The sequence below is a fragment of the Anopheles gambiae genome, chromosome 3, assembly GCF_943734735.2.
Source record: "Anopheles gambiae chromosome 3, idAnoGambNW_F1_1, whole genome shotgun sequence".
Classification (NCBI taxonomy): Eukaryota; Metazoa; Arthropoda; class Insecta; order Diptera; family Culicidae; genus Anopheles; species Anopheles gambiae.
Genome location: NC_064602.1, coordinates 12687909 through 12699749, shown reverse-complemented (window position 1 = coordinate 12699749; position 11841 = coordinate 12687909). Strand labels below are relative to the sequence as shown.

The 11841-nt window shown below is 43.5% G+C and overlaps 1 protein-coding gene across 1 annotated transcript; it reads right to left on the bottom strand.

The window, feature by feature from the left end:
• Nucleotides 1–3090: 3090 nt before the first annotated feature.
• LOC1275431 (T-box protein H15) lies at nt 3091–7947 on the bottom strand. Its single transcript, XM_061658818.1, has 5 exons — nt 6960–7947; nt 5351–5532; nt 5097–5227; nt 4433–4963; nt 3091–4346 (listed from the first exon to the last, which is right to left on the bottom strand). Exons 1-5 carry the CDS (start codon nt 7312–7314, stop codon nt 3722–3724), a joined length of 1824 nt encoding a protein of 607 aa, XP_061514802.1. The 5' UTR covers nt 7315–7947; the 3' UTR covers nt 3091–3721.
• Between the last annotated feature and the right edge of the window lie 3894 nt (nt 7948–11841).

Below are 11841 nucleotides of genomic sequence, written 5' to 3'. Positions count from 1 at the left end.
GCACGGGCAAGGGCAACGCCCGGCCAATTATCTCACTGTTCGCCCAGTGAGCCAACCAACCAACTAAACTACTTCACGCTAAAATCATAAGCACGATAAATTGGCAAGGCCGGTCGGGCCGAGGTCGACACGTGACCAGACAAATTGTGGATAGCGGCCAGGCTTCCCGGGCACACCCGCGACGAGTGGAAATTTGCACGAAAGCCCCCTGCAAACCGACACACTCGGTGATGCGACCCTGACGAAATGGACCCACCAGCCCGAGCAGCAGGCGTACACGCAGCCTCAAGGCGGAAGGTTACCACGCTCCGAGGAAAGGTGCATCGAATCGGAATTATTTCCCCGGCAACGGAGGACAGATACATACGTAGCTGTCCCGCACGCTGGAAAACGCGTATCCTCGGGAGTATTGTCGTAGAAATGGGCCCGAAGGATATTCTCGTTGTTATGGTGTGTCTCCATGATGGGTGCCATAAAAGCGTCCACGAGCCGAGGAACAAGACCGGCAAGGCTGTGCCACGTGCCACCGTAGGCGAGTTTTATGGGAAGGTTTAGCAGCGCGGGCCCAAACGACAGGTTGCTCCGAAATGGCGAGAGTTTTTCAAAATTAATGTCTCTTTTCGGTTTCGGTGTTATCTGCTTTCGCGTGGAAAGCAATGCTGTGTGTTGATAGTTGGGAAGGAACGCTTCTTGCGCTTAGCTGTCAAGGCCGGGACAATGCAAGGACACGGGCGGGGAATGGTTTGTCCCTGATGGAAATAAAACCTTCCATTCCAGAATCAAGGAGACAGTGGGAGAGAGAGAGAGAGCACGATCCACACGCACTGCTTGCTTTACATTTCTTTCCTTTGCGAGCCTTGACTTATTGTGCACGACGAAGGCCTAACTCTAATGTCGATCATTTAAGCAACAAGGTAGCTGATGACTATATGGGGGCTGGAATTAGTCGTGTAAACAAAATCCTACGGTACCCGGCAAAAGCTTTTTGGCTACAAAACACGAAGTTGAAGTTAATTTGTAAATTGCTCAGAAGCTCAGTGGGCGATAAAGCAATCGAGGGAAAAGGTGAAGAACGCAATAATAATAAACCGTTTGCATTCCCAAAGCTAATGGTTTATGGAATTGCCTTGAGAAATCCCTAACGGGCATCAGATGTTTCATCGTCGTGGCTTTGTGACGAAAGCTGAAATAACGCAAATGTGTTTGTTTATTTTTTCACTCAGGTATAAAAGTTATTTGAATAAGGTGAACAAATCTTCCAAAACTATACTTGAGATGTTTAGATTAGAACAAAGGTAGAGGTGATAGTGGAAGTAAAATTATTTGCTAGTCATTGAGGATAATTTAAAAATAAATTAAGGGGACTATACGAATCTAACTGCTGCATTTGATTAGCAAGCCGTATTGGAGGTATGAGGCCTGACCTTTTTTATCAGAATTAAATAGAATCAAAATTTGATTGTGTTCATGTTTTCCTGTAGACAACTTTAGGAATTCTAATTCATTCTATAATTCATTGAAAAGCTCGTCTCTTCTCATGAGTCGATTCCATATTTTATGCAGCATTTTTTTTTGCAATTTCACCTTACGAACTAGTGCATTGGTTGAGCAAAGCCACAGGTTCGTATCACTCCATTATGATGCCATCATCGTTCTATTTCGATACGACTTCGTCTATCAAATTTGGAGGAATTTTGTATTCAAATTAAAGGTATTAATTGGGACTGTTAACAGTGGCTGTTTGATCTAAAACACCGATATTGATTCATACATGTTTTTATTTTCAATTTTATTGTTATTCTTTCTATTCTTTTTTACCCAGTTATGTCGATTTTATACATCTTTTTCTTCTATCTGGTGTAACGTCCTACACGGACATGTCGGCCTATACATGCTTTTGAGATTTTATTCAGTATCACACAGTCGGATAGGATAGTCAATCCTTGCTATGGGAGACGATCCATTTTAGGTTTGAACTCATGACGGGCACGTTATTGAATCGTACGAGGTGGAGACTATTCCACAAGACCATGGGACGGGTTTTATACATCTAGATGTCATTGTACCATGAAACCAAAAAGTCAACCCTGCCTAGAGAATAACAGGTTAGGCAAAAATCGATTATCGTCCAATTGTATCATCTTGCCGCCACTGCGTGAGATAAACGAGTAAAACTATTAGGCCTCAAATACACGACGCACGTCTCTGACTCTGAATCTGAATAATCGATTTGAAGTATTGTTTAGTTTTCAGATTCAGAGGCTTTTTTCAGATTCCACACATCTTAATGGTAGTGTCAGATTCCTTCGCAGAACATTTTTCAAGTCAATTTGAAAAGCTGACTGTTGAAAACCATTTTTCTTACATCGAAATGTACATTTCTTTTCGTAAATGAACTCTTGTACAATTCAACAAAAAAATGCTCAGTTTTATTTATTTGAGGCTGTATGTTGTGGCTCTCAGACAGTTCTTGAGTGTCTCATTTATAACTGATTGTAGTACTATTTTTGCAGAGAAATCGATTTAATAAATGTGATACACTTATATATCTTGAACACTTTTTGGAACAATAAACTCGCGGTTCAAGAGTCTCCCATTCTTGAACTGTCGTCTAGATTTATCAACATTTCAATTAGGAATGTTTTGGATGTATGTTATTGAAATGTGTGAAGGAAAGAAAACACATCCGCTCATGTTTTAGGGGGAAAATAATAAAATAGAATTTGAAGGATGAATAGATAAAAAGAAAAATATAGCTTATCTGGAATATTTTGTATGATGTATAAATCATATAAACTTTAATATGGTTGAATATTTCTTTGAGTCACTAAAATATGTATATATGTAAATCGTATGAAGAAAGTTGATTCAACTGTTTTAAAGAATTATAACCTTTATTATAAGACAGGACACGGTAGAACAGCACAAAATAATAACAATTGGCGTAATGATTCTTTGGCTATCAACTCGAATAAGCAGATTCATTAGAAGACAACCGAACGACAATTTTTAAGACTTAAACAAAAATTAACTTCTTTCAAATACTGTTTAGAGAGAGAGGGAGAAAAAATACACAGAACACATTGCATCTTTCTATTGGCTATGATTTTTAAATAATGATTTTTATTTTTCCGTATGATTTGAGATTTGCGGGCTGCGCCGAAACGTGCACCAGTGATGTATATGTACAGAAGGATAGGACAGTATTTACAGCATCATTCGACTACAATTACCCGATTCCGAACAAATCTCTCACACCAATACAGACTCGGAAGGCAAGAAAAGACATCTTTTCCAACAAACCCTTGCTCGTCTTGCTTTCGTTGCGAAGGGGCTCGGGTGAATCGGGGTAGTGTCGTGTGGGGGGAAAACGTAGGAAACAAAACGATCCTGGCGCGAATGACGATTAACATTGGCTACGTGTCGATTAGGTTAGGTCGGTACGGCTATGCGCTATTGAGAAACTAATAATTACAATAAACAACCACTATAAACGAACTCACTAAAACTCAACTGAAGCCTCTCTAGTGTGCACACTAATACTAATACACTTGCCGCGGGATGCGCTCCCCGGACACTATCACGAATTGCGTGTGGTTTCTAGCTTCCCTGTCCGCCGAGATCAACAAAAAAGCTATAAACACACATTCACACACACACACACACACACACACTCATACACACGCACGTACATGCACCGATACCGGCTAGGGGTGTTCTTTTAGTGCGAAGGAGATCGAGACGAGCCGGGCGAACCGGACCGTGCTGCAGGCGAATGGTGCGGATGGCCGGGCGGGCCGGGCGGTGCAGGCGAACCAGGATGCTGCGGAATCTGGTACGGTGTGAAGCGGGCGAACGATTTCGGCCGCACTTCCGGCGAAACCGACGGTCCCGATGGAGGCGCTGCCGAAGGGGACGAGGAACTGGAACCACCACCACCACCACCATTGCCGGAGTTGGCGGCGGCGGCAGCAGCGGCGGCAGCGGCAGCAGCGGCAGCCGCAACGCCCTGCATGGCCGGTGTGTGTGCCGGCGGCGGCGCTACGTTGGGCAGGAAGCCGGGTGGCAGCTGGGTCGGCCACTGGCTTTGCCACAGTGGCCCAAAGTTCAGTCCGAAGTTGGGCCGCTGGTGGTAGAGCTGCTGCAGCATCAGCTCGCTGTAGGCGGCCGAAGGGTTGCCCCACAGATGGAGCTGCTGACGAGCCTTCTCCAGCAGGACGGAAGGGTCGTTCGATTGCATCGAGGGTGGACCACCGGCCCCTCCGAGCTGGGCCATTACCTGGTCGGGGAACAGCCGGAGTGGAGATCGGAGATGCTGCTCTAGTAGGAACGATTCCATTGGATCACTGTTGGAGAATAGGAAAGGGGAGAAAAAGGGGGAATGCTATTAATATCCGGAAAATAACAGGGTGACTCCAGGGGGAGAACTTACCGATCGAAGTCATTCAGCCGGGACGAGTCGCGGAAACCCTTGGCGAACGGGTTCGAGTCGATCTTCAGCTTCGTAATGAGCTGGTTCTGGTACGCCGTCACAGCCGTAAAGATCGTCTCGGGAAAGACGAACGTCTTGTGATCGAGCTCCTGCAGCTCGGCCGGGCTGGTCGGTACGGATTGGTTCGGTCCGATGCGCACCAGATGGATGCGGGGCTGGTAGCGGTGCATCGAGTTCAGCACGATCTGGCCCGTCTTGTCCATCTCGTTGTTGGTGAGCTTGATCTTCTCGAACGAGATCACCTGCCGCCGCAGCGCATCGGGCCCGAGCGGTGTGTCCGGATGGGAGTAGAGGCGAGCGGGCGGCGGTGGGTCGGCCTTGCCCGCCACCAGCCAGGCGGAGCGGTGGTACGCGTAACGGTAGCGCCGGTTATCGAGCGGAATGATATCGAGCAGTACGGCGTACCGATCGGCCGCCGTCTGATGGCGCATTGGACCGGAGAACGATACGCGAACGGTTGGGAACATGCGTCTAAAGAAAAGGGGAGGAAAACGATAAAAAACGGGGGAAATTAAAATAAAGTTTAATGACTACTGCCAGTCCCTTTGGCATCAATGTCTGTGATAAAATGTAGAAATGTAATCATTTGTTGCCAATAGCTTACCTTCCCGTCTTGGTGATGATCATTTCCGTGCCGAGCTCGTTGAACTTGTCCCACAGCTCCTTCGTTTCGAGATGGCACTGCACCGGTCGCAGATCGTCCGAATTGCACGAACCAACAATTTTGGGTGCTTTCTGTTTCAGTAGCGAAAATAGAGAAACGACAAACAATCGCAAAGTTAATTCCACGCCCTTGATTCGTGAGTGATCCAACAACTTGTTCGTGCGACATAATTAAGGTTAGAAGGGTTTCCTTACCTGTGCAATCTCGGGCGATAGGCGATCCTCGTCGGATACGCTGGCCGGTGTGGAAGCGGTCCGCGAATGTGTTTCCCGCGGCTGCTCCGTGCTCTCCTCGGAATCGCTACAATCTTCCACGTTGACGTTGATTTCCTCCTCGGCCGCCTCGGACGAACGTTCCGGGGTGCGTGACCGTGGACCTGTACGTGTTTGTGTGGATTAGAACAGGAAGGGGGAAAACACGGGTTAGATCGTTGTGATGTATATATTTGGAAGCGATCGAAAACCGATTAGAACGATCGTAACGGCGAGCAAATCGTGTTGGACGATCTCCTGAACTACGACTTTGGTGAATTGAAATAGAATACCGCGCGATTGGGGCGGTGTAATCGGATCGCATCTAGCATTGGGGTAAAGAGTGGCAGATAGAGCGATATATCTGCCGTTTGGTTTCCTACTTTTATGTGAGCGTGTGTGTATGTTTGGATAGGAACCGTAGATAAACATTGACATAATGATACAAGAGCATTAATTTACAGGAAGGTTTTGGAATTTTGATCCTGTGATTGGCACAAATTGGGAGAGGAATATTGCTTTTCTAAATTTATTTGTACATGTGTCATGACAAATTGATTATCATTCTTTCAATAAAATCTAATAAGGAGAGTTACAACAGTGTTTCGTTGTTTTATACACTCTCTAAACCATGTTTGAAATAATTAATAGTTAGATAATGTTTGCAATGCTTAAACTCAGGATAATATGTCTGACCATGTTGTGATAATGAGCCTAACCATATTTTTTACAGATTATTTCCATTTTACATGAAAGTGAATGCAAAAATGTATTTAAAATGAATTTTATAGAACTACAAAGCGATTTACCAAATAATTTTTATTTTCAAATAATCAATGTTCTTATTTGTTTGTTTCTATAGTTTAGATTTGACTTTTGTAAATTCCCGTAATTACATTTTCATAAAAGAAAAAGCTCAAATTGCCTTTAAATATTATGTTCAAACTGTTATCGTTTTTAACTAATTTAAATAATCTTTTATTAGTTCGTTGTTTGATCAACTGATTTACTTAACAAATATTGGAAAGATGCAAGAGAAATTTTAAATTCCTCTTATGTTGTCTTAGGAAACAGTTGCTTTAGATTCAATTATGATAATGAAGATTCTATAACTCATTTTTTAGTTTAATTGCCCCTTGTCCTTCAAGAATGCCTTTCTAATAACAAGCGGGCTTTTATAATTTAAGAACATATAAAAAATGCTTGAGATTGCTTTAATAAATAAATGTAATGATAAATGTAATGATATGCAAATCATTACAACCTTACGCACCAAAAGCTTTTCTCTGCCACGCGTCCCAACCGCTGACAAAGTACCGACGGCTAGTGCGTATCAATGAGCTTTGAGTTTTATTCTCTACCTTTCGCACTTGTCTTTACAACGGGGCGATAAAACCCACTTGAAAGAACCGAAAGACCATTATTACTTGTTTTCCAAAAGCAACCCAACAAATCGCAGTCATTCCTAATACATTGGGTGTTATTTTTTCCCATTTCTTCAATCCGCAAAAAGGACGCAATAAAACGGTGCTAAGAAGGCAAATAAACTTACGATAATTGCTCTCCTCGAGCCGTGTGTTGGCCGGCGGTGTTGCTGAGCCGCTGTTGCCGCCCGGATTGCTACCAACGATGACATTGTTGTTGTTGTTGTTGTTGTTGTTGTTCCCGTTGGCGTTATTGTTTCCTTGCGCCATGATGGCCGCGATCGAGAAGTTGGTCGCACTTTTGACCGCGGTTAGGGCGGCCGCCGCCTGCACCGCCGCCACCATTGCTGCCGCCTGCGAATGCGGATGCTGTGGATGCAGTGGGTGGTGGTGGTGGGGCGGATGAGGCACGGGCTGCTGCAGCAGATGGGGATGGTGGTGGTGCGGGTTGTGATTGTTGCCGTGGGCCGCCTCCAGAAGCATCCTCCTCCAAGATTCGTTCACGGTGAGCTCGTGCCCGTGCCGCGCAGTTTCGAATAGTTTTGCAATATTTGTTTGCCCTTTGCCCAACAACAATGATTATCAAACTCAGGTAGAAACACTAGCAGGAGTCGGTAGCTTCTTTTAAAATGATTCACTTTACACTTTTTCTTCCTATCATGAGCACAGCGTTTTGGATTTTTCACAATTCACCAAAGCACTGCAGGCTTTTCTTTATTCAACACACGCAAAACTTAAAGCTCATATACAGAGAGCTTTGTGTTCGTTTTTCACTTTACATGTACATAGCTTCGTTGTTGAACCGTTCAAGCTGATCCCTTGCCTTAAGACTGTTTTCGTTTTTCGCGTTCCGATACGTTCGACCGTTTTCCAAGACTGTGACTTCCGAATTGACTCCGTTCCGTCTCCGACCGACGCGAGGGCAACACACAGGAAAATGCAACTACACACTCTCTTGCACACAGACGCACACAAACACACGCAAACAGTGCAAGACGTAGCAAGGAAAGGAAACGGAGCTGGGCAGAAACACACGAAACCCACCGCTCGAGAGGAATGCGCGTACTGAACGGACTGACAACTAGTTTGGAACTAAATTTCATTCATCATCGCCGAACCATCCCAACCGTTGGCTGCTTTGGGTTGAGCAACAACTACACAGACAAGCAGCAACACAAGTACACTGCGACAGAAGGGGAAACACACCATACGAAGCACAAGGGAAAAATAGGGTGCGAAAGAAAAGACCCAAAAGCCAAGCCCTTACACTGCACACCAAAACAAACCGGTTTGGTCGATAGCAGATAGCTCCGCCCACTGAGCGCGCTTGCTTGTCGTTGCAATAGCGCCATAGTGAGCGATGGATGCGAAGGCTCTCACGTGTCGCGCTCACTGTTGATTTTGAGCTGCTCTTCTTTCTCCTCTCACGGTGGGTGAGTGTTTCTTCGCAAGGGTGGTAGCTCTTCAAACCAGTTTTGCTTCCTTTTTTCACTTGCGCTACTCTGACTTCCTTTCGCTTTGCGTGAGCTGTGGCACACCAAAGAAAGGAAGAGGAAACGAGATGGATTTTCGGAGAAGGAACATCTCAGCAAACACAAACACACACACACACACGCACTCACACACTCCCAACAGAAGACAATTTGTGAAAGGACCTTCGCACGCAATGCTGTGGGTTGCTTAAAAAGCAATTTATTTCTCATCCTGTCTCGCGCGCCCCCTCCCCGCGTTTCTCCACGTTTTTCTCGAGCTCGTTTTGGATGTCATTTTGTCGCCCTTTCACCACTGCCCGGTTCCAGTTTGGCGGAGAGATGGACGGGGGTTCTGCAGAGTGCGACATGTGGCGGGGTCGCGAAAGGACTCATTTTCTTCATTAGTTTAACTCGTCAGCTCCGGGTGCGGTGCGGGGCAGTCGACCGGGATGGTGGTGAACGTTATTCACATTTTGAAGTCGTTTGCAGCAGCTTGTCGTTGGTTTTTTTTTTTTGGCGAGTTAGTGTTGGTTTGGATGTTTGTTTTTTTGCTGATCCGTTTGAAAGCCTGGAGCATTTAGAAGGTTTATTTTTCTATTCGCAACCAGCAACTCCGGGAGTTTCCTCTTCACAAGTCTCTGTTCAAGTGCTTGGTGTTTCGTATGAATTTTACACCAAAAACACTCAAAACATCCTTTTTCTTATGCAAAAGTCCTTCAAGTTTGCCTTCATTTGGCAATTCGTCTAGAAAACAGCATCTCCAACTGGACACCCTCCTCAGGTGTACTGTCTCCAGCAGCGCTGAATCTTACGTCGTTTTCTCCTCGGTAAAACCTTGAATCTTGGTTCAATAAAACAAAAACACCGTAAACGGCCGAAAGGCATTTGTTTGGCAACAATTTTCAGCAGGAATCTCGAAAGGATGAACTGACACCCCTCAGGGAGAGAGAGTGAAAGAGTGAGCGAGAGAAGAGAAAAGAAGAACAGCACAGTGAGACGCCAGAGACGACGGTGCGGAACGAATGTGTCGGTGTTTTCCCAAAACGCCGACCGAAAAACACCAAAACACTGCTGATAAGGCAAATATTTACCACACTGTGGTGGCGTGACACCATTCCGATACATTACAATGGTACCCGAACAGCTTTTTTGGGCTGTTTTTATTCTTTTCTGTATCGTGCCGTCTCGTTTCGATCGATATAGTGCTGTGATGGTGTGATAAACCAATTTGGAGAACACGGACAATGGGATCGAATGTTGATTTAATATTAATATTTGTACACGAAAACGCCCTCGGGGCGAGCGCGCCAGACCGGGTCCGGCTGATGAGTGAGTAATGACTTTATCCAAGGAAAAGCTTAACTTGGCCCCGGCAGCAAGTGCGCAAAACGTTGAATTCCTGCCGTGAGCCGCTACTCTCAGAGACAAACAAGTTTCTGCCGTTCGTTCACATCCAATGCGCACAGGAAGCCTGATTGAATATCATCAACACGTCGTCCCTTCGTGCGCAAGAGTAATTCCGTGTGCAAGGACCTTCCAGCGGCTTTAGATTCAGTAATTATCCGCTCACAAAGGTCTGCCTGGTTGACGTGGCAGCTACCGGGCTCGCACGGGCAAAGAGGTGTGAGAAAAATAATGTGCTAAGATGTACCGCACGCACCGCTTTGTTGGTGGTTGCAAAAACAAAAAACAAGTTCCCCAACAAGTTGCTTGCAACACCACACCAACACCAAATTGCAACCATCGACTTCACACCGGTTACATAGTAAGGTTGCAGTGGATGGCGATGACGATGCAGGTGATGTACAAGCAGCAAAAAAAAAAAAAAACCCGTTGTCCCCGTAATTGACTTACTCAATCATGGCGGGAAGAAATTTTTCTAATAAATTACTTATCATTTGCTGCGGAGAGGTACGGATGCTTACCGTTTGAGGCGGACAACGACACTTCCTCTGTTCGTGACAGGCTGTCATTTGATGTTTAATTAGATTTAAAAATAAACACTTTAGAGCGTAATTTATCTACCCAGTTGTGTCATTTGCCGTCCCAGGTGCACTAATCAGTAATTTCTTCAATGAATAATCAATAACTTTTGTAATCATTGCATTTTATACGCAATAGCATAGCCCTTAACTGATGCGTTAGCTGACAATAAAGTAAATAATGTGCTATTGCAGAGCATATTAGATTTGAAAAAAAAATAAATATGACATCGTCTATCGTTTCAGTCATTTATAACAGCAACAGTGCTGCAACCAGTATCAGCTCAAGAAGATTTCTTTAATTCAGATTCAGAAAATTCAGATTTGTAGAGCTCACTGTAGATTGGCACCCAATTATGCACGTTTCGCTAAATATTAAGCTGACGTAGGTATAAAAACATACTAGGATATTTGACTAGATGTTTTACTCTCTATATACTTTTCCAATCTCGGGGTAAATCTGACTCTATATCATGTACTTAACTCATACTTAGGACTCTAGAACGACTCGTACATAATACTTGAATCGAGGAAGCAAAAACTGCATAACTATTGTGATGCAAATCGGAATACAAATGTGGTTTCAGATCGTTTAAATATTATATTTTTCAAATCTTTGCCTTTTCATTTAGACTCATTTAGTCATATTTAGTCTCTCAGCATTAAATCGATATTCAACCCCAATATTATGGTTTATTTCTAATCACATTCTTTAGCATATAGCACAAAGCACATAGCACAAAAATGAAGTAATTCCTTATTTAAAGTGTTGTCTTAAATGTTGTATAATGTTTAATAATTAGCTTCAAATTAAATAGACAGAAAATTTGTTTTTAGTTTAACTTATACAGATATTCAGTAGTTGAAGCGTAATATGCCAAGAGCGTAAAATTTTAGCATAATTACATATATTGATATCGAGCTTCAAATTTACTAAGGCATTAGCATGAGTTTTTTCGATGCATAAAACCTGAAACACTATTTTAAAAACAATGTATGTTAGAAACTAAAAAATAAGCGAACAAACTAAATTTGCACGACATGTTTTACCTTTTACCCTTTTAATATCATTCGTACACGTACAATACATCACCTCGGTTGACAGTCTAGTTTCCAACAATAGCTTACATGAAAAATGATTAATACAATACGTCACACTTATTGTAATTTTACCCAAGGCTTCCAAATGAACAATCTAAGGGAAACATAAAACAATACTTAAATTACAAAACTGCTGAGCAATGGTAAACAATATTGAGCAGCAATTAGTCGAATCCAAATCATTTATATTTATTTTACCATTTCCAAACAACTATTAAAACGAAACACATCTATAGATCATAATCTTAAGATAAGTCGAGTATAAACATGGCATTAATTTACCCATCCTTAAAAACACCTTTTGCAGAAACAGCCAAAACTGGGACACTCATACGGAATTGGTCATCGGAAAGAAAGAAAAAAAACTTAATTGTTAGGGTAACAACAGTGATCTTCCTATGAGAAAACTATCTATGAGAAACCAAATGGGAAAGAAATCGATTGGCCCAACGATC